Genomic DNA, 23946 nt, shown 5'->3' with positions numbered 1-23946 from the left:
AAAACATATATGTATAAATATATATATATATATATATATATATATATATATATATATATATATATATATATACATACATACATACATACACACACACACATATATATATATATATATATATATATATATATATATATATATTTTTTTTTAAGGGAACTTAAAACAATCTTCACATAAACCCATTATAATAAATTTAGCTGCGCCTGGCTTCAATATATCAGGGCTCATTTCTTTTCTATTGGAACAGTCAGACCAGACTAGTTTAGATTTTTACTTGCTAGGACAAAATGCACAAAAAGTTATTGTTTTCGTTGTTTTGACCCATGTAATCTTGTATACAGTGTTTTAAGATTTTCAGGTATACGTCTAACAGGTAGTAGGCTATATATACTGAAATTGAATGAAGTTATCAAACTCTTCACAGTCTTCACTGCATAAATTTATAAATTAAATATAGATTAAATCCTTATTAAAGAAACAAACAGTCAAGAGCATACAGTGAGTGATTTTCTCTTTCTCTTTAGTACTTTGATTATTATTAATGACAGACAGCAGCGAGTTTATTAGGCTGCTGCCATAAGACCTGCCGTACATGACGCGGATCTGACAAAACTGGCATAATTCTGTGTTTTTGTCCATTCAAGCACAGCTTTGTGTGCGCATGAGTCGTGTGTGTGTGTCACACAGACAGGAGATGCACAGTTTTGCACTGCCTTCTCTTTTGTGTCTTTCGCGCTTGAATACTTTGAAAGCATTCGCACGAATAAGAGCGTGATCATATAATGTAACGCTACCCAAAGGATGATGGGAAAAACGGATGCAGCGTTAAATATTTTTAACGCGTTAAACTGAAAAAAATAATTAATCACATGAATGGTTTAAAAGCATTTGCAAGAATAAGTGCGTGATCATAATGTAAAAATTTTCTTAAAATTTTTTATCTTCTTTGTTTTTTTTGTTTTGTATGTACTTTATCTTGTATAGTGCTATGGACCATTTTATATGCATGTCCTGAATAAAGAAATGATGATGAATGATGATAACGCTACCCAAAGGATGATGGGAAAAAAGGATGCTGCATTAAATATTTTTAACGCGTGAAACTGAAGAAAAAAATTAATCACATGCACTAACATGTTCATTTTTTACACACTATATATATATATATATATATATTTAAGTAATACAACTTAGTTGATTACTACTAAGTATTTGGGTGGGTTTAAATAGCTATTTAAATACTCTAAACTCCCTCGTTGAAGCTTAGATGTCCATCTTTGTGCAATAAACAGACCTTCTATAGAGGAGTAGCCCAGATTCAAAGTGAAAAGACTCTCAAAAGATCTGGTTTCCTTCACAAAGCTTTGGATGAGTAGACAGGGAGGGAGTCAAAGGGAGATAGATTGAGGTAAGTAAAATAACCCACTGAGAATCCCGAATAAAACAGCAGGTAATAGTCAACAAGGGCTATTGTATTACTGTAGAAGCACTATAACTTATAAAAGATCTGAACAGATTACAATACAACACTGTTTTATCAATGATGTGAAATGTATTCTTTTTGCCTGCAAAATTTTATTAGTGTTACCAACATATTTTTCCCATTTACAAAACAAATTTTAGTGCAGATGTGAATGTTTTCCCACAACAGCAAAGGTATGAAATGAAGCAAAAATAATCAATTTGGTTCATTAGCCAACATATTGAGACTGGATCTGTATAAAATCCATACTTGTAACTCCAGAGTGCTCAGCTTGTCAAATAAGCAGATCACGCCATTCTAAAAAAACTAATTATAATGCCAGAATGCACAAAGAGTAACTGTTTCATATGTAGACGTGTAAGAATAATAGCAAACAGGCTATTCAGCTGACCATTCAACTTAAAATATAACATTGGACGAAACCATAAGATAAATTGTCAGCCATTTAAATGTTAATCAGGCATTTCATTCATCTAAAAGCAAAGGCATTATAAAAATACTCAAAAGACAAAACGTACAAAGACAGAAGTGGATTTAAGCCATAACAAAAGACCCAAAAGCAGCAGAAATCGACAAAAACAAAGACAGAAATAAGATCAGCTCATTCAAGTTCCAAAACACCTGGTAAGCCAGTCAGTTATCGAGCACAGCCATTCCTTTACTCTCAAAGCCTGTCTTATTAGCAAAATAACAATGCAAACGGATTTCTTTTTATATTCAGCATTTGTACAAGATTTACAAGTAATGGCTTCCATGAATTTGTCCTACTCAGTAAAACAAAATTGCCAGATATATGAAAGAACTATTCACTATTCAGCCCATGTAAGGCTTAAGATAAAACTGCAAATTCAACAACAGAGACAAAACGACTAAGACCAACACCGATGTGACGACACTGCACAACAGATCCTAGGACAAGCTGCTTAGATATAGGCGTAGATTCAAATGAGTGGAGCCCAAATCTCCATCAAGAAAATGAACTTAAAGTGTAATGATTTGAAATAGCCATCCACCTGCTAACATATGAGTACAAGAACTGAATATCTGACTTCACTGTTCATTATTATTATTATTACACATAATAAAGAGTTAGAAATTGATAGAAATATAGACATTTTATTTCTATTCTATATCCACTATAATATACCTTTTATTTTATTTGATGTGAAGTCCGAATTTAGTCCTATATTTACCATGCCAAAGTGCTTTTATGGGTAGAAAAGCTACAGAGGAAGTTCGATATGTTGTCTATGCCTATAGAGCTTGAACGCAGGTCTTTTAGCTCCTGAGCGCGGCTAGCCTGGACTGCATCGCCTCGATGTCTTCTTCTTCCTCTTCTTCTTCGTCTTCTGAAGCTGCCGTGGCCCCAATCTGCACTGGATCAGGCAGGGCATCTGTGACTTTGCTGGGAGCTTTTCCAAGTGCACCTGTTGTTAAAAAAAGCAATACCTTCAGCTTTGTTTTCCTCCATTAATAACCTGTGAGTGCATAATGACTAGGGCTGGGAATAGACACAAATTTCATAATTCGATTCAGATTCACACGATTCGATTCAGATTGCGATTCAATATCATATATATACATATATATATATATATATATATATATCGTTCAATTTTTCTCAAGCAAAAAAAAAACCATGGGTTTTCAAACTGTGGGTCGCAGAGAGGGAAAAGGTGGGACGTTCAGTCACTTGGCTGCTGCTAAATTTGCGTTTCAGTGGACGAAACCACACACACACACAAAAAAAAAACAGTTTAGTCTAGCTTATGCTACTCCTACATCCTACGTCATGCTTCAGGTCAGAGGTCACTCTTCCACCAGAACTCGACTTGCGTACGGCCATTACCGGAAGCCAGTTATTATAGTTTATAAAGTAATAAATATGGATATTTTAAAAAGGCCTTTATTAACCCCCTGGAGCCGTATGGATTACTCGGATGCATATTATGGATGGATGCACTTTTTTAGGCTTCAAAATCAAAGGTACCATTCACTCCCATTATAAAGCTTGAAAGAGCCAGGATATTTTTTTTTAATATAACTCTAATTGTGTTTGCCTGAAAGAAGAAAGTCATATACACCTAGGATGGCTTGAGGGGGGAGTACATTATGGGATTTTTTTTTTTTAGGTGAACTAACTATTTTAGAATCGATACTGGTTCATCAAAATGAGAATTGATTAAAATGGATAAATCAATATTTTCAACCCAGCCCTAATTAAGACTAAATGTTTTGTGCTAAAGCCTTTTTCATAATAAGAAAAGGCTGGGGAGGCGAGATAAAACGGCCATTTCCACATCCTGGGTGATGGTCATGTGGTTCCTTACCAGCTGTAACCTCAAAGAGGATCCTGTCAACCTCAGCCTCTGCTTCTTCCTCCATCTCCTCCTCATCCTCCATCCCTCCCAGTGTATCCTCCAGCATCTCCTCTATGATGCCAGCCTGTGTACGAGTGCTCCACGTTAGACGTGTCACATGTGCTCATCAGGAAGTTTCTTTGAGGAAGTGTTTGTGTAAGTACCTTCATCATCTCTTTTGAGAGTTCTCTCATGGTGGCCTGAATCTCTGGGATTTTAACCAGGTTTTGCATGGCCTTCATGACCTCTGTGCTCTTCTGCAAGGCACCTGCCACTCTTAATAAAGCTGTAATGGGAAAACAATGGACAAACGTCTGAGCAACACTTTACAATAAGGTTCTTTATGGCAATATTAGTTCATGAAACAACAATGCTTAAAAAATACTAGTTCAGCATTCATTAATCTTCTAACATGTCAAGCTGTAACAATAATGCATTATGAATGTATATGAATTACCAATGGAAAAATAGTATATTTATAAAATAACATTCATTTAGCCTTTTAATTTTTGCTTTAGGGTTCACTTTTTCTTTTATATAAAAGTATAAAAACAATTTCATTTATTTTAAAATGCAATTCATTCATGTGTATCATCATAAACATATTTACTGTTACTTCTCATCAATTCAGTGCATCCTTGTATTAGAGCTGCACGATTCTGGATCAATTGAGGATCACAATTTTTTGTTAAAAAAAAATAGATCACGATTCTCCCATGATTCTGGGACAACTAAACCCATCACATGTAATTTACTAGCGGTTTTAACAAAATGTTAATTGCTGGAGTCTTTTTTTAAAAAAAAATTTAATTTGATTAATTAATAATGATTCTTTTTTTTAATACAGTTTGAATAAATGATTCAATAAGTCACTTGTTTAATTACTGGATGAATAAGCGTTTTTGAACCAATGATTCAATGAAGAATATATGTTTTAACAGTCACTTGTCGCCACCTACTGGTGAAATTATGTCATTGATAATTGTTATTTGAAGGGCCAAGTTACCAAAAAAATTCCTTTTTTGGGTGAACTAACCCTTAAAAATCCTTTTATATTTTGGTTTTCAACAAACTTTTCTTTTAGAACCATATTTTTAAGGCCCTATGTGGCTTTTTCCCCAGAGATATATGGACTTTGTCAGTGGTCAAAAAACAAATGTGGGTCACTTTGCACGTTTTTTTTCCTATCAACTTACAGCGCATATGGTTGGGTCTGCAAAATAAAAACTACACTCACACAACTGATTCTTCATACTGAGCAGCACAGAGTTCATCTGGGCTTTAGAGGCGTACAGTTTGTTGATGGCTTTCTTTGAGTGTATCATCTCTTTGGCGAGGATGATGCAGACATCTTTCTGTCCCTTCTTTGCAGCATCTTTGATGGATCTCTTTACCTTCTCCTCCTCTCTTTGAATATCTTCGGAAAAATACATACAATTAAACAATTTAATAACATTATTAGAATAAACTGCAACAGGTCAAATAATAATAATAATAATAAACGGTGTATTTTGACCTCACCTCGGATCTGTCTGTCAATAACCCTCATTTCTTTCCTGATTTTGAGAGACCATTCATTGATCTGTGGAAAAGAGATGAAGACAGCTTGAGATCAACTACCTGTTGTGATTGGATTTAACCAACAAGCGTGTAAAGCCGAATTACTGATTTTGGTTTTCATGACATCCCCTATAGGGAACACACAATTAAACGTAACTTTGAAGAGCGTCGTTTAAAAAACTAATAAAGACATGACGTAACGCAGCATGTAACTAACAAATGTGACAAGCGAGCTATTTATAGGCCTGCTATTATTTACAATGGAACATTTATTAAAAACCGTTCATTCCCGTCGCCCACCACGATCAATGTTTCACTTACAAGGTCCTTCGGTGGTTTCTCTTGCGTTTTTCCAAAAAGCCCCATTTTAAACTTGTTAATTAAATAGTTGAACAGAGACGGGCACAATCAAAATAGTACATTACAAGTCCACTTCCTGATTCCAGCCTCTCGACATATGACAACATGGGTAATTTCCGGTTAAGGTGAGGACTGTTTACTTTTCATAATAAAAGTACGCCCGACCTGTCATTTTTTCCCTGACAGTATCACACCCCATGACTCAATTTTATTTTCTGATTCATAATTTTTCAATGGTCATCAATGGTTTAGTCATGTTTGTTTATGGTCGAAATAGACAATGTTGTCAAGCGTCACAAAATTAGACAATTTAAATAAATAATAAAAAAAACACACTTTTAAACAATTAAGGGCCTGAAAAACATACAGGACTATTTATTTATTTATTTATTTATTTATTTATTTATTTATTTATTTATTTATTTAGGACAGTGATTTAAACCTCAAATGCAAATATGAAGCGAAACACTTTCAGGCATATTTGAAATGATAATCCTATTCTTACATAAATTGTAATGAGGCTCTTTTTTAAATGCTTTATTATCAACAAATAGCATGCACAAGAGTAACTTTCATATTGCATCAGAAGAACATATGATATCACATGCTTCACAATATAATAGAAATTACAAAAATGAAAGAAAACAGAGAGGGTACATATCTATACTGTATATTGTTGAATAAAAGTAGATACTTTGTTTTGTATATAAAAATGTTAAATGAAGATCATTGCAGTTGTTTTAATTGATTTGCTATGTTTAGATTTTGACATCACATCTATGCACATTTCAATCTCATTCCTAAGCACTGTGCAATTGGGTTTAACATTTGTGAATTTATTTACATTTTTGGATATGAAATTTACATAAAAATAAAATATTTGTTTATAATGAAATCAGCATCCTTTGAGCAATGGTCCTTAATACAATAACCTAACATATAGGATAAGAGAAAAGTATTTCAAATATTATCAGCAATGAAATCTCTTAACATCTTTCCAGAAACACTGTATCTTGGCAGGACCAAAACATATGGGAAATGGTTTCAGTAGAACTTTCACAGAAAGTTTCAATATTTAAAATTTTTGTAAAAATTGCTTATTAGGATAGAAAAAAAGAAAAGGAGATATTCTCTTTTAAAAATAGGGATCTCATTTTATAATTGTTAGATTTTAACCCCAGCCACTGGCAGCTCACGTGACCCCCCCCCCAAAAAAAAACACCAGCCACTGCCAGCCAGCCACTGGCAAACTCGTTGCCTTAATTTTGCAAACTCGTTGCCTTAATTTAAGTAAGTAAGCATAACTTAATTACATCAAGTTCTTCTTACTTAATTTAGTTTTGTCAACTTAATTCTATCTGTGATCTGAGGAAGTGTACTCCCAGAGTGCATTGCGGCATGAATAAATGAATTGCTTTGTTTTACCAATTTTGGCTTTATTTTACCATTAAAACTGTATTTGCTATCGTTATTGGGGTTATACTGACAAGAGACAGCAAATAAAATTGCAATGGTCTAATTAATTAAATTAATTAAAAAAAAACTTGTTACCATTGTTGTGGTTTGCATGCTGAATGTTGAATTCTGTGTGTGACTCAAGCAAAATTGCAAGATAATGCCACAAATATAGAGGGATTATATCAGCCCAATTAAAAGTTCATGCCATAAGTGTTTGCAATTAAAATGTAAAAAGATCATTATTAAACAAGATAGTAATGTTATAAATCACAAATACATTCATTAAGAACATAGAAAAAATTTAAGTATAAATATATATAATATTTATTACTTCACTTCCTTTGAAATCAAATTGCATCACTGCATCAATTGGAAGAGAATCAGAATGATATCAATGAAGTTCCAAGTGCCCAACCAAAGGGAACACTAATCACAATAATGGTGAGAAATTTACGTTGATTTTAGGAAATCAACATGAATTTATGAAGAACGATGACTGCAGAAGTGGAAGAAATTAGTGAAAAGTCTATTAAGAATTGCCCATTTGCCCCTCCTGTTTTTTGTTTGTTTTTTTTGCTTTGGCAAAATGCTACTTAAATCAGTCGAGTAATGTTTAATAGTGTTTTCTGAGTAATGAAGGCATAGCATGCAAATAGTACAGATTACAATTTTTTAAAAGTAAGTTCAAAACATTATTCAGAGCATTAAAAAAGCTTTTAAGTTTAAAAATAAGCGAATGTTAGCGAATAATTGTGTAGGGTAGAACTATTTCTCCTAGTCATCTGGATACAAGACGAAACCAATCAATCACAGAGAGCGTTCGATGCTGGTTCTTCTGTCTCAGTGCGTTTGGGAAACGGAGCCTTGCTTAGATGACAGAGAAACAATCGGGAGTTATTTCGCAATAAACAAATTAAAAGTTTACATAACGGTTCAAAATGTTGACGTCAGTAAGATTTGTTTAATGAAATTAATATTTTTATTCAACAAAGGATCGATGCATTAAATTGATCGAAAGTGACAGTCAAGGGTTTTACAGGGTTAAAAAAAAAACAAAAAACTATTTCATATAAATGCTGTTCTTTCAACTTTGTTCATCATGATACATTTTATGCAAAATTATTTGGTTTCCACAAAAACATTAAACTGTTTTCAACATTGATAATAATAAGAAATGTTTCTTGAGCAGCAAATCAGCATATTAAAATGAATTCTCATCATGAAGGATCATGAAGACTGGATTAATGATGCTGAAAATTCAGCTTTGATCACAGGAATAAATGACAGAATAGCCCATGTTAAATTGTAATAATATTACAGTTTTTACTGTATTTTTGATCAAATAAAGGCAGAAGAGAATTAAAAATCTTACAGACCCCAAACTTTTGAACAGTAGGCTAGTGTACAATAGTGCATTATTATAATTAGGGTAGTTTGGTAAAAATTACTGATTAATCACAGGCGAGTTGAGAGCACAAATCACAAAATATTTAGTGGTCATGAAAACGTATTCAGATTTAGCATATCAATGATGCATTCACCTCATTAATCATGGCACACTGCTCTAGCACAGGAAAGTTCATGTAAGTTCAAGTGCATGCTTTTAAAATTAAAAAGTATTGGTATCGGTATCGATATCGGCGATACTGGCCCTGTATTTACTTGGTATCGGATCCATACCGAATTTTGCAGTATCGCCCACCCCTACTATTTTCGATTATAGAGATGGCGGAGTTATTTATTTGTTTATTTATCTCCATCACCACATCCAGTAATTGACCCTTGACATTCTCCATAGGTCGTTTAATTGCTCGGTCATTCCCAGTGACGTAAAAATGCGAGCTTCTCTCTCCAGGTTCTAGATTTTTCCCAGTGACGTAAAAATGCGAGCTTCTCTCACAAGGTTCTGGATTTTTCGTCCTTATGTGGGATGCTGCACCAATCGAACGGATGGTTGGAGTCCAGTAGCCAATCAGAACCACGGATGGGCGGGGCTTAACTGAATTTCAGGCTCTTGACAAATGCGCAGGTTTACCCATATTGCCGGTTGACAATATCAGTGGAGGCTGCAAGAATGCTGTAGAAGCGTTCTCTGCTATAGGATTAGAGAGGAAGAATTATCTATAAAAAGCCTGACTTACATAATAGCGTATAATTCTGTTAGCGCACTCAGACACATACTGTAGAATAGGAGTGTTGTGTTGTCACCCAGCTGCTCTGTCAAAACTGGACCGGAGGTGTTGAGAATAAAGAAATAAGGACTGAACATGTCTGTGGTGGGAATTGATGTGGGTTTCCAGAACTGTTACATCGCTGTTGCCAGGAGCGGCGGTATTGAAACCATTGCAAATGAATACAGTGACAGATGTACTCCGTAAGTATAGCATTGCCATCTCTGTAAAATGATGCTGTGTTGTTACGCAACGTTTGCTGTTGCCTAGCTGGCAATGTTCCCGATCCAGTTTATGTTGCTCCTGCGACTGTCAGTTTTGTCGGAAGGATGCTAAACCTCCATTTTGCATGAAATTCCCTGTGCACTATCAGTTTGACCTCCGTATGAGTCTTGTCAATGATTGCTACGCCCTTAATTATGCCTGAGAGCAGTGCTAAAGTATGCTGTTTTGAGCTTTTATTTATCCAGTTCGCGTATTATCACAAGGCTTATTGTCGTTATTTGATATTGTGAATAAGACACGCACGGCGTGCAATTCCACCATATACATTCAGTCGCTAGTGGAATTAGAGTAACTGTTTTGTGGCTTTTCTTACACGAATTCTACCTGAATGTCGTGCACGAGCAACTCACGTGAACGGTATAATCTGACACCTCACCCTGCATGGGGTGAATCCACGAGCCTGTGACCGAGGCCGTGTAGGCTGTTCTGTCTGTCGACACTCTCTTTTGGGTGCGGCAGCAAATACAATCAAATTAAAAACTCAATATTTGTTGTATTTTCATACAAGGGCTTTTGGACAAATGAAGGAAATCAATCAAACTGAGGGGTTCTTGGAGGTCACTGCAGTGCTTACTTCCAGCAAACACAGAACGTTCCCCTAACGTTTCCATATGGTTCCCATTTGGTTATTTTTTGGAACCAAATAAGAACGTTCTAGAAACGTTCTTTTTATGTTCTTATTTATGGGTCATTGATGAATAAAGTATTTTCAAAACTGATTTAATGAATCTTTTTGAGGCATGAACAATGTGTTTTAACAATTTAATTTGTTAAATAACATTTCAAAGCGTTTAATAATTATTTTTATTACTGTTTTTTTTATGTCAGGCATACAACCAAATAGTGTATGTATATACTGCAGTTGTACCACATGACATGGAAAGTGTACCAACTTTGATTTGTTGAAATAGTTGAAATCAGCATTTTTTTAACCAGTATTTGAAAGAGATTCACTAACCTTTTCACTGAGCCACATAGATCAGTTGGGCTCCTCTGGATGAAGCATTATCATCTGTACTGTTATTACCTTGTCAATTCCTAATAAAATAGCCATGTTTGCAGTTGTGCCACCCTGACATAATAACACATATCACAACTGTACATGCCAATCAGTTTTTAATCTAACAAAATTTGCACTAAAAATTAACAAGATTAAAGGAGATTAAAAATTAAAGGAGATGACTAGGAGGTTCATTACACATATGCAGCTTTCATTTGATTTTAAAGTTATGACATAATATGATCTCAAAAACCATCTGCCTTAACACCATAACTCAATACCTCATGTAGGTTGATATATATTGAAGTAATGAAAAACGGAAATATTATAAGGAAACATTGCTACTATACCCTGACAGAAGGAAAATGTATAAAGTTTTACAGCTGTGCTCCTGATTTTTGTCAACGATATCAGGATTTACATCAGGCAGCATCAATGTGTTTTTCATTCTTAAAAGGAATAGTTTGTATGTAAATGTCATCAATTTACTCACCCTCTTGTCATTCCAAACCTGTCTTTTTTCAAAGGAACACAGATTGACGGTAACCAAATGGTTTTGATAACCATTGACTTCCATTGTATGAACAACAATATTTCTTAAAATATATTTTATGTTCCACAGAAGAACGAAAGTCAAAGAAAAAAAAAATAGTTTGGGATTTTTAGAAAATTTCCCTCATATTACATAGGTCATATTAGTAGTTATAAATAACTGCTTACTTACTTTTATACATGTGTGATTTGTTTTTTGTCACAAATCCACACACATGTAAAGTGTAATTTCATTCATTCTTTTAGTGAATTGACATTTCACACATTCTGACATTGACTTTAAATTTTGCACACATTTTGCACAAAAAAAAAAAACTTATTTATTTCTTTTTAAAGAAGCAGGTTGCACCCAAATTTGTTGAATTAAATCTAAACATAGATTTGAACATTTTGGCCAGATTATTAATCTAATTAATCCAACTCGTTTATACACACTGTTTGTTGCTTTTTTAATTCCACTAATAAATTCCACTATCATAATTATAGTGCTATGAAATGCAGAAGTCACCTGATGAGAATTTATTTTGAGGACCTCTAGCTGCTAGCAGTCTTGATATACCTTGACATGCCTTTTGAAATCTCAAAAGCTTATTTCACTCCATAACATAACATAGTGTGAGACTCAGAAAAGGCTTGTGATAAACTAAGTCAAGACGCTGTCCAAGGTGCTGATCCACACCATACTCATCCAGGTTCTATAATGCATCAGTTTGGAAATAAAATATGAAGGGTGTTACCAAAATGCATGATACTTTTATGAACATGCCATCTTTCCCAACAGGGCATGCATTTCTTTGGCCTCTAAAAACCGGACCATTGGAAATGCTGCTAAAAGTCAGGTATGGAATGCTAGTCATTTCATGGTTTCTACTTTATTGAACCTTTGAAATATTTGCTAATTGTAAAAGTACTCAGATAAAGTGTGCTATTAACCAATAAACTTTCCCTCTTCAGATCATAACTAACTTTAAGAACACGGTTCACGGCTTTAAGAAGTTTCACGGTCGAGCGTTCGATGACCCATATGTTCAAGGGGAAAAATCGAAGTTGCCTTACAGCCTTCACAAACTGGACAATGGCAACGCTGGAATAAAGGTAAAATACTGTAACTGTGTTCTTCCATCACTTTGAAACACTTTATTTTGCTATTGTAGACCACTGTTTTGATTTTTGATGATTTGTTTTCAGGAAAACAATGTTCTAAAAGGGGCTATATGTAGAAATCAGAAACCCTTCTTATTAGCGACACCGGTGGCCATTAAGTGAACTGCAGCCAGCAACTTATTGCTTGTGCTCGCACTCGTGCACACGTAACTTACAAGACTAAATGTGAATCAATCCCCGCTGTTCCCAAAGTTATTTTTTGTTTAGTTGGAAATAGCTTTGCAGCGATATACAGTTAACGAGCATCCTGACACAACAGCCATGCTGCTGAGAGTGACGTTTAGATGAATATGTAAATATGTGTTGTGCGCTTTCCTCAATAACAAAATAACACAACAAAGTGACAGCTCAGAGAAAACAGCATTTAAGAAAGCATCTGATCATAGAGATGTGGATATGTTTGCACCAGCTCTGCGATTCACTAGCATCATTTCGACAGATGAGGTCATTAAAATTACACTGTTATGATAGTTTGATTATAAAATATGTTTGGGACTATAGACTATATAGATCTGACTATGTGAAACTATAGTTTGAATTAATCCCTTTTCTTTGCATGATACATTGACGTAACAGCACAGAATGGATCTTTTAGTATTTTCCTGAACATTGTATAAGCACTCGTTTCATGTGTCAATGAATGGCAGAGAGGCTCTCGGGGAGAGTGCGGAAACATCACATTCTTTTGATTTTCCCGGCAAAAACGACCCAAGTCCTTCACATAAATATCAGTCTACACTACAGGCTTTCATAGATAACCTAGGAAGTTTGGGAAGGTCTTGTTTTTATGATTCCTTACAAGCTGTTAGCACATTGGCAATAAAAAAAACACACTAAATACATAGAAATTCTTACATATATCCTCTTTAAAAAGCAACTTCTAGAATGTTAAATATGCTAGAGATTACATGCATTTGCCCATGTCACAGGTACGTTATCTGAATGAGGACAAGGTGTTTACCATTGAGCAGATGACATCCATGTTGCTCACCAAGCTGAAGGAAACTTCTGAGCATGCCTTGAAGAAGCCTGTGGTGGACTGTGTGATATCTGTGAGTGCTTCTGAATCATTGAACCTAGTATATTTCAGTAGTGATTTGTCAGGATTGTCATCTCTTTTTGACATGTTTGTGTTCTCTCCAGGTCCCCAGCTTCTTCACGGATGTAGAAAGGAGATCCCTGATGGACGCAACTCAGATTGCTGGGCTGAACTGCTTGAGGCTGATTAATGACACAACAGCAGGTCTGTAAAATTAAGCTAAACAATGTTTTTTTATGTTGGTTATCTAACTATCTGCACTGAAAGATAAAATAGTAACCTAACAATGGTAACATCTACATTGTTTTATTCAAGTCAAAAATATTATTTAACATGATCACCAAGTCAACCTAACCATTTTCTAAACTCCTTGTAAGTTCTGTGTTAAAAAAATGAATGTGTGAATTCTGTGTGAATTCTAAGCGAACCAGGGCTCATTTTTTTATTTCTCTTTTGGACCGGACTAAAAGAACCAAGGGTACCGAACGACAAGTGTGAACACCCTAAAACAGGCTGCATGACTATTATGTAGATTTACGGTAAGGGTAGATTGGCATACTGTACATGCGTGAGGGACTTAAGCATTTCTAAAGGACTAATTAAAATAAATACATATTTTTCTCTCTTTCTCACTATTACTTTCACGACAATGATTAAACCCTCCTAAGGTTGCAGATTCCCTGCTCTAGCTGAATGTGTGAGGGTGTTGCGGAAGCATATTTAATGTGGGATGATTGACAAGTACATGATTCATGAAACAAGTGATTACTGTTTCCTTCCCTTGTGTAATGATATTTCCTTAGTCATTTATTTTCTACATCTTGGACAGAGTAACTGTTTGCAGTAATAATGATGCTGGCCACTGCTCCTGTTGGGCAACTAAACAGTTGTTTGTGTTATGCACAAGTGGTTTGATTGACTGGAGAACTTCTCCTTCATGGCAAGGTTTCATCTACAAACAAAATTAGTCAAGAACATTAGATTTGCCAACATAAATCGTAACCCAGACAGACACCAATGACAATTAAGTAAGCAAGGCATAATGTATAGTCAGCAGGTTATTATCACAAAATTACAAATTAAGAATCTAAATTGTTCTAATTTGTTACATATTTTAGTTTAATTGTGGCCACGTTGTACTAACTTGTTCTCTTATTATTAGTAAAATCATCGCAGTGTTATACTAATTCATTCCCTTGGTTTAATTTAGATAAACCGTGGTCATGTTGTACTTAATTGTTCCTTCATTTTAGTTATATTGTGACTATGTTATACTAATTCTTTCCCTTGTTGTAGTCAAATTGTGGCCACATTGCACTAATTTGTTACATCATTTCAATTAAGTTAAAAGTGCAGTAGGGGGGCGTGGGGGGCGTGTCCACTCATGATGGGGGAGGAGAGAGGGAGAGAGATTTGAAAAAAGACTGTAGAAAGAGAGATGGCTAAGAGACATTACAAAAGAGAAAAGCTCAGAGAAATATCACTGGAAAAAGAAGGGTTATGATCAGGCAAGAGCTTTAGGACCCACGCTAATGCTACATATGGACCAATCATATTTAAATATTTCTTGGCTTAACCTACATGTCTTGTGTCTGTATAAAATGGGATATTACATAGTCAGTTGTGTACAACGAGCACACTCAGGCACTTAAGAGAGCTGCCAGAAAAATGGAGCGCAACTGGAAGAAAACGAAACTAGAGTTTTTTCGCATTTCATGAAAAGAGAACACGATTGTGTACAGAGAGGCCTTAAAAGCTGCTAGATGTGCTTATTTTTCAACCCTATTGGAAGAAAATAAACAAAACCCTAGGTATTTACTTGAAACTGTGGCTAAATTAACGAAAAATAAAGCTCCAACCCCAGACGTTTCCCAGCAGCACAGCAGTAATGACTTTATGAACTTCTTTACTTACAAGATTGATAATATCATGGAGAAAATTATAACTATGCATCCGTCTACTACAGTATCGCATCAGGCAGTGTGTTGTAGTCTCCCTGAGGAATCGACAACATGTATGTTAGACCCTATACCGACTAAGCTATTGAAAGAGATGCTTTCAGAGGTCATAGATCCTCTTCTTAATATCATTAATTCATCTTAGTCATTAGGATACGTACCAAAAACTTTTAAGCTGGCTATGATTAAACCGCTTGTTAAAAAAACGCAACTTGATCCTACAGAATTAGTCAATTACAGGCTGATCTCGAATCTACCTTTTCTGTCAAAGATACTAGAAAAGGCAGTATCCTCACAACTGTGTTCCTTTTTAGAAAGAAATGATATCTGCGAGGATTTCCAGTCAGGATTTAGACAGCTTTAGATTTAGGATTTAGACAGCCATTCACAAATGATTTGCTCTTATACGGTCGTGGTTGTATTTCTCTATTAATGTTACTCGATCTTAGTGCTGCATTTGATATCATTGACCACAACATTCTTTTAAATAGACTTGAAACTTATGTTGGGATTAGTGGAATTGCATTAGCATGGTTTAAATCATATTTATCTGACCGCTATCAGTTTGTAGCAGTAAATGAAGAGATGTCTTATCGATCAAAGGTTTAATATGGTGTACCACAAGGCTCAGTACTAGGACCGTTGCTGTTCACTCTGTACATGCTACTCTTAGGAGATATCATTAGAAAGCATGGCATTAGTTTTCACTGTTATGCTGATGATACTCAGCTCTATATTTCTTCACGCCCTGGCGAAACCTAACAATTCACAAAATTAACGGAATGCATAGCTGATATGAAAAACTGGATTACTAGTAATTTCCTACTACTTAATTCTGAAAAAAACAGAGATTCTAATTATTGGACAAAAAACTTCCTCACATTCTAACCTAGAATACTGTCTAACACTTGATGGCTCCTTTGTCAAGTCTTCGTTGTCAGCTAGGAACCTGGTTGTGCTCTTTGATACCTATCTTTCATTTGAAAGTCACGTGTCTAGTATCTTTAAAACCGCATTTTCCATCTAAAAAATATATCTAAATTATGTCATATCCTCTCAATGACAAATGCGGAACAGTTAGTTTATGCGTTCATGACATTAAGGCTAGATTATTGTAATGCTCTTATGGGTGGTTGCCCTGCACGCTTAATAAACAAACTACAACTGGTCCAAAACGCAGCATCTCGAGTTCTTACCAGAACCAGGAAGTATGACCATGTTAGCCCGGTTCTGTCAACACTGCTTTGGCTCCCAATTAAACATCGTATACATTTTAAATATTGCTGATTACTTACAAAGCACTAAATGGTTTAGCTTCCCAGTACTTGAGCGAGCTCTTAATGCATTATAGTCCGTCAAGTCTATTGCGATCTCAAAATTTTGGCCAGTTGACAATACCTAGAATATCTAAATCGACTGCTGGCGGTAGATCCTTTTGCTATTTAGCACCAAAACTTTGGAACAGTCTTCCTAACATTGTCCGGGAAGCAGACACAGTCTGTCAGTTCAAATCTAGACTAAAAACACAACTCTTTGACCTAGCATAAACATAACACATTATAGACTTCTATAATTCAATTGAATTGGCTGCATAGATTAGGTCAGCCGGAACCGGGAACACTTCCCATAAATCCTGATGTACTTGTTACATCATAAGAAGGATCGCGTCTACGCTAATATCAGTCTCTCCGCAGTCCGCCAGATCCAGGCGTATCCGGATCTGATGAAGGACCAGCGCCTGGACACGACGACAACGCAGTCCTGAAGTGTCAACTAGTCTCTCCCTGTGAAGGCCTCCTTCCCTTCCCTTCCCTTTACCGCTGTACAGATAAAACATTTCCGGGATAATTCCGGTTCACGTGGCTACGCGGAAGCGATAAAAAAATCTTTCAAGGCTTGTACCTTGGAACCTATTAAATGAGCGGCCGGATCGCATTAAGGGTTTTCTGTTAGAACGGTTTCGTGTTAGCGGCCCCTAAGTTAATAACTAATGATCGTTGCGACGGAAGTGTATCAATCAAAACCAACTTTAGCTAGACAATAACTTTATTCTAGAGCTGCTGCAAAGCCAAAACTATCTCTGTTACAGTACTTTAATTTACTATTATAACTGTAAAGCTGCTTTGAAACAATCTATATTGTTAAAAGCGCTATATAAATGAAGGTGACTTGACTTGTATGATATTTGGATGGATGCACAGTCTACTACCTACTGTATCTTTGCTTAAAAATGCCAAGAAAAACTTTGTTGGTAACTACTGTGTGCTAATATTACTTTCATAAAAACACTATTATGTGTGAAATTATTAATTTTGATTCCATGTATATTAATGGTAAAATAGATAATTGTGTAATATATTAGACAGAATAGTTGGTTATAATGTTAATTGGATGTTTGGATGAACCACATTTAGAAGAATTATTCTCACCTCTGTCTAGTTTTACAGTCCACAAGACCTTTTCACAAAATGTCATTTGATTCTTGTTGCAGTGGCCTTGGCTTACGGCATCTATAAACAGGACTTGCCAAACCCAGAGGAGAAACCCCGTAATGTTGTGTTTGTTGACATTGGGCACTCATCTTATCAAGTCTCCATCACTTCCTTTAACAAGGGGAAATTGAAGGTCTATGTTATTCATATAATTTATGTTTACTTCAAAATATTATGTTTAATCCTTCACAAAGCCTCAAAGATATTATCAAACCCTTTTTTCTTTCAGGTGTTGGCTACAGCATTTGACCCATATTTGGGCGGACGCAACTTTGATGAAATACTTGTGGAGTATTTCTGTGAAGACTTCAAAAACCGATTCAAACTAAATGTTAAAGACAACCCAAGAGCCCTCCTAAGGCTTTACCAGGAGTGTGAGAAACTGAAGAAACTTATGAGTGCAAACTCTTCCGATCTCCCTCTCAACATTGAGTGCTTCATGAATGATATCGATGTCCATGGGAAAATGAACAGGTAATTCCAAAAACACATGCACAATAAATATAACATCATTTAAGATTATTATGGTCCCACTTTATATTAGGTTTCTTTAACTACTATGTATTTACGTCAAAAGAATGTATTTGTTTGGAACAATGCACTTTCATATTGCATTGCAAAACACTTTTGCTGCTAGTAAATAGCAGAGTTGTTATTGACTGTTGTAAGTAGATGCAATGTGTTGTAAAATGAAATATATGCAAATGAAGCATCTCAGGCTTAATGCAAAATGGTAATTGTTCTTTTGGAGTTGGATTGATGGTTTGAGCAAAAACATGTTATTGTGATTGGACACAGGGCTCAGTTTGAAGAGATGTGCACTCAGCTCTTGATGAGAGTGGAGGCGCCATTGAAATCAGTCATGGATCAATCAAGTAAGCAGCAGCAGACGGCCCAGTTCACCAAAGAATCAGTCACCACAGATGTGAAATTTAAATCCATTCCTAATATGTATGTATATGTTCTGGTACAGAGCTCAGCAGAGACGAGATCTATGCCATTGAGGTGGTGGGAGGGGCTACCAGAACCCCAGCCATAAAGGAGAGAATCTCAAAGTTCTTCTGTAAAGACATCAGCACCACACTGAACGCAGACGAGGCTGTAGCACGCGGATGTGCATTACAGGTAAAAAACACCTCTCTGTTGTCCGCCATGATTCTTAAAGCCATAAAAGGATAAAAAAATTATATGATAATCATAATCTGAACAAATCTGGGTTTCACTTTATTTTGATGGTCGCTTTAACACATTCTGTTGACTGTAAGTATGTTGCACCTACATATCTACTAACTCTCATTAGAGTGTTAGTAATGTATTAGTTGACTGGTAGGGTTAGAATAAGTTGCAAATGTAGTTATGTAGTTGCAAAGTAACTTATAGTCAGTAGAATGTCAGCTGGGGAGCATCACAATAAAGAGATAGCATATATTAAGAAGACAGTCTAGTAATTCTCTAATGAGAGTTAGTTGACATGTAGTTGCAAAGTTAATTATAATTAACAGAATGTTCAAAAGGGACCATCAAAATAAAGTGTTACCCAGATCTGTCGATAGCACTTAAAATGGCCTTGATAACAGGCATGTCAGCACAGATAGAAAATGTGTGAGCAGTGTGAAGCTGTGATACAGAACAGTTGAACAATACTTGTGCCAGTTCCCTGGGGAGTCTGTGGATTCTGTGGGAGAGGTGTAGAAACCAGATGAAATCTGTGTGATGCATGCATGGATTACCATGCAACGCTGTCTCTGATTCCTTACACTAATACCCTATTTAGACAGCTTATGTAACTGTATTTGCTTGTATATACATAAATGTTTATTTTGTGTGTGTGTGTGTGTGTGTGTGTGTGTGTGTGGTAAGTGTGCAATCCTGTCTCCAGCCTTCAAAGTCCGAGAGTTCTCCATTACAGATGCAGTTCCCTTCCCGATTACTCTTCGCTGGAAGTCTCAGACAGATGAAAGTGTTGGGTAAGAGCCTTCTCTGTTTGAATCAAGTGCACATTTCTGAATTAAGTACATTGTGTCCTAGTTATTCTGTTCAGCATGTCATTATTTATTTGTAATGCTCACTAAGCCAAGCATCACTATTGCTTTTGCTCATATGAACAAACCAGCAGCCCCAAGAATTAAACATCAACATATAACTGGTTCCAATGAATGATAACTCAAATCATGCGGCTTATTGGGGAGAGGCGCGATATTATTACATTTCTTGGCAATCACACTTTCATTTGCACCTGGTGGGCCATAAAAAAGATCTACATGGCAGAAGGGACCCAAGCTATCTAGGCATGAGAATATAATACAGACCAATGAACACAAGCTAACCACCCACATCATCCTAGCAAATGCATAGTAATGTGCTAAAAATCACTGTGTCAGCAACATGCAATAGCGGCGACGACCTGTTTTCTAACTGTTGTTTTTCCGTCTTCAGGGAATGTGAGGTGTACAATAAAAACCATGCAGCACCTTTCTCCAAAGTCATCACCTTTCACAAGAAGGAACCTTTTGACCTGGAAGCATTCTATAGTTCTCCGCATGAGCTGCCCTATCCAGATTGCAGAATAGGTGTGTATTACTGTGTGTCGTGTTTCATCCTTAGTATCATGCTGTGGAATTCTTAAACCAGACTTTAATTAAACATCTATAGCAATCAGTATGAAATGATTCACTTTGAGTTTTAGTCAGATAAGATTTCTCTAGCCTAATTTACGACCAAAATGAGACCAATCATTCTGGTGTGAAGCCCAGGGGACCCTTAAATAGTCGTTCATGTCCTCATTTGATTAAGAATGCCCTCAGCATTGTGATTCATTGTGTCCGAGCACCTGTTATATCTTCAACACATTAACTGAAGTGGGTTAGGGTCACAGATGTGTCAAAATACACCTACATGCCAGGTAATTAGGACTGAGACGTCCCTTAAGCTTTAACTCCCATCACATCATATGCACTGTGAACTCTCTCAGTACTGAGTGTATGTCTATTGAGTGTGTGTGGGCCTAATGCACTTCCCATATGGCAAGGTCAGAAAATAACTTTTATTTGCCCGCTGGGATTGATTTCCATGTGCTGACGTACACTAATATGATATATGTATTGTTTTTGTATTTGTTTAGCATTTTATTGTATTTAAAGTTTTTTGTTATTAAAGAAAAACGTATGATTCAATACCGTGATAATGCTGTAAACCGTGAATAAAACTTCAGCAATAATTGTGATGTGAAAATTTGATACCGTCACTGTTTAATGCTGCTCAAAGGTGGCATAGAGGTATTTACACAAAAATTGCATGATGTAAATGGCCTACATGAAGTATATAAATGATAAAATTAAAAAAATACTGGGTAGGGCTGCGATATTATGACAAAGTCGTTATTGTCGATTATTGATTTTGATATTGTAAAAAATATGAATAGTGCAATTAAAAGAATACCTAGAAATGTTTTGTCTTTGGGGATATGCCATGTCATATTCTGGCTACACAAACTAATTCATAAATTGTTCTTGTTTTGTCTTTTGCTTTTTACACATTAGAAAATCATGATTTCACATGGGCTATTTGGTAACACTTTACAATAAGGTTTCATCTGTTAACATTATTTAACTACATTAATTACATATTCTCTACAACATAACTAACAATGAACATCCTTTCTACAGCATTTATTAATCAAAGCTAATGTTAATCTCAACATTTACTAGTACATTTAATCAAAAGTTGTATCTGTTAACTTTAGTTAATTTATGTGAACTAACATGAAAATGAATATTTTCATTAACTATCATTAACAAAGGCTAATAAATGCTTTAAAAATAAATTGTTCATTCATTGTTAGTGTCATGGAGAGTTAAAGAAGAGGAAGATGAGCGAAGCAGTAGTTCAAAATAGTAACTTTAATTAGCAAACAGTGTGCATGATACACAAATAACACCAGACAAAGAGGAACTGAAACAGATGGCATACATACACAGGATAACAAACTAAAGTACAGACAGGTGTGGGCTAATTAATGATAATGGGAAAAACCAAGGAAACTGATAATAAACGGGAACATAGGAAAGGAAACAGGAAGCAAAGATAAACATACTAAAAGTCCTTGAAAACGAAACCAAAACACTGACAGGTAATGCATAAACTAATCTTAACAAATGATACCTTATTGTAAAGTGTTATTGGTTATTTTAGTTATTCAAACTAGGAATAAATTATATACAGAAAGTGAGCAAATCATTTATAACGTTTCCTGTGGCTGAAGCTGTCCATGACGTCAGTCTAGCGAGAGTTTTGCACTCTTGCAAAAACAACCGTTATAATCACTGAAGCTCTATGCTGCAAAAGGAATCTCTTACTTGCATCGTATCTGCACTTTGTTTATTTTGAGAGAATGCATGCACTGAACGTAACACCGGCACATTCAGCTGCGATTAATCTAAACGCCATCTAAACGCCTTTAATCTAAAGTGTGTGATTGGTTAAAATGCTCAACCCTGCAAAATACATGTAAAAAGCAATCTGATGCAATGTGAGCACACATAAATGTAATTCCTCAATCAACACTTTTCATTCATTTTCATATTTTACTGTGACAGCCGTAATAGATTTAGTTCAATAATGCATTTTTTGCCCCCTTATTTTGAATTTAGGGGGGCATATTTTTCATTTTAGTGACTTTTTTTTGCCCCAAGGCACCATTAGTTTCTGACCCTGCCATACTAATACTATTATTGTCTAATTCTAGTTCTGATTACCATGTTGTTCATTTGTGGTCAGGCCGCTTTACCGTCCAGAATGTGGTGCCACAACCTGATGGGGACAGTTCAAAGGTCAAGGTGAAAGTGCGTGTGAATGTGCACGGCATCTTCAGCGTGTCCAGTGCCTCTCTGATAGAGAAGCAGAAAGGAGAGGCAGAGGATGTGCACATGGACACAGAGCCGACTGTACAGAATGAGGGCAGGCCGGAGGAACAGGTAGGAGACACTGACCGGCAAAAAAACATTCAGTCTTTGGGTAAATTGATGTAAAAACAAATGAATCTAATTCTAGTTTTTGGCCGTTAGACTGTTGACAAGACTATAGAGACATATCTAAATGCTAATTCTGTCATCTTCATGTTGTTCCAGTCCAGTAGGACTTTCTTTCTTCTGTTGAAAACGATTATATACACACAGGCACAATATTAGCATTCTTTTTGCTCTTTCTCACTAATTTGCACTCAGCACTGGAAATGACACCTCTGTCCTGGAGGAGGAGGATTGTCATTCTTGTGTTGGGTATTACTTTATTTAGCTTTCCAAGGTTCTGAAATCCTATCAACAGCTGTAATTTGGCACAACGTTTTTTTAAACTAGGCCAAAAGTTGGCCAGGCGCATAATTATGACCTCATTCAATCAATCAGTACATATACTATGCACTGTACTTATATTTGTCTGAAAAAGAGTATCAAGTATTTTGAGCAAAACTTTTTTACATGATGAGAAATGTAAAATTAGCGTGTCCAAAAGTTTGATTGTGTATGTATTTATAAAAAATCGAATACACTACCATTGCTTGGGGTCGGTAAGATTGTTTTATGTTTTTGAAAGAAGTCTATTATGCTCACCAAGGATGGATTTTTTAAATCCAAAATATAGTAAAAACAGTAATATTGTAAAATATTCTTACAATTTTAAGTAGTGTTTTAAATAAAGTACATAATTTTATGTTTTCTATTTGAATGTATTTTAAATTGTACTTTATTCCTGTGATGGCAAATCTAAATTTTCAGCATCAAGAGCCAAAAGAAAATATTTTGAAGTATGAGTTATACTCATAGCTCATATACTCATAGCTCATGAGTTGAACTCAATAGCTCAGTTCAGTTTAGGTCAGTTACATGGCTTTTCGTTAGTTCTGTTCATTAATGGCATTGCTTTTGCTTCATTTGTCTTGTGAATGTGAGAGGAGGAAGTCTGTGTTGTACTGATTTCTATGGCTCTCTGCCTCAGTTATTCAATGGTCCTCCGTTTATGAAGAATATTCAAAACAGCAAATATTTCAAGGACTGTGAGCTTTTTTAAA

At 35.5% G+C, this 23946-nt stretch overlaps 2 protein-coding genes across 2 annotated transcripts in view; one reads left to right on the top strand and one right to left on the bottom strand.

Moving 5' to 3' along the window:
- Window positions 1-1558: 1558 nt before the first annotated feature.
- chmp3 (charged multivesicular body protein 3) lies at window positions 1559-5874 on the bottom strand. The gene is made up of 6 exons (XM_077238379.1): window positions 5725-5874; window positions 5365-5425; window positions 5081-5260; window positions 4008-4129; window positions 3814-3928; window positions 1559-2910 (listed from the first exon to the last, which is right to left on the bottom strand). Exons 1-6 carry the CDS (start codon window positions 5767-5769, stop codon window positions 2762-2764), a joined length of 672 nt encoding a protein of 223 aa, XP_077094494.1. The 5' UTR covers window positions 5770-5874; the 3' UTR covers window positions 1559-2761.
- A 3350-nt stretch (window positions 5875-9224) lies between these two features.
- hspa4l (heat shock protein 4 like) overlaps window positions 9225-23946 on the top strand; it is a 25877-nt gene continuing 11155 nt past the window's right edge. The window contains exons 1-12 of the mRNA XM_077238376.1: window positions 9225-9595; window positions 12011-12068; window positions 12184-12324; window positions 13323-13445; window positions 13537-13636; window positions 17882-18015; window positions 18112-18356; window positions 18681-18757; window positions 18856-19007; window positions 19743-19849; window positions 20319-20452; window positions 22659-22855. Of these exons, the coding sequence (XP_077094491.1) occupies window positions 9489-9595; window positions 12011-12068; window positions 12184-12324; window positions 13323-13445; window positions 13537-13636; window positions 17882-18015; window positions 18112-18356; window positions 18681-18757; window positions 18856-19007; window positions 19743-19849; window positions 20319-20452; window positions 22659-22855 (1575 nt within the window). The 5' untranslated portion in view covers window positions 9225-9488. The remainder of the gene's footprint in view (window positions 9596-12010; window positions 12069-12183; window positions 12325-13322; window positions 13446-13536; window positions 13637-17881; window positions 18016-18111; window positions 18357-18680; window positions 18758-18855; window positions 19008-19742; window positions 19850-20318; window positions 20453-22658; window positions 22856-23946) is intronic.

This window comes from Siphateles boraxobius, unplaced genomic scaffold (assembly GCF_051911475.1).
Source record: "Siphateles boraxobius isolate OS27281-9 unplaced genomic scaffold, OSU_SipBor_1 22, whole genome shotgun sequence".
In the NCBI taxonomy this organism is placed as follows: Eukaryota; Metazoa; Chordata; class Actinopteri; order Cypriniformes; family Leuciscidae; genus Siphateles; species Siphateles boraxobius.
Note: the sequence above shows the minus strand (reverse complement) of the source record. Positions and strands in the feature narration are given on the sequence as shown.

Excerpts from the sequence above, each read along its gene's own strand:
- chmp3 (XM_077238379.1), bottom strand. The coding sequence starts at position 5,769 with ATGGGGCTTTTTGGAAAAACGCAAGAGAAACCACCGAAGGACCTT. Across the intron at positions 5,426-5,724 it reads AGAAACCACCGAAGGACCTT|ATCAATGAATGGTCTCTCAA; the intron begins GTAAGTGAAACA and ends TCTTTTCCACAG. Across the intron at positions 3,929-4,007 it reads TCTCAAAAGAGATGATGAAG|GCTGGCATCATAGAGGAGAT; the intron begins GTACTTACACAA and ends ACTCGTACACAG.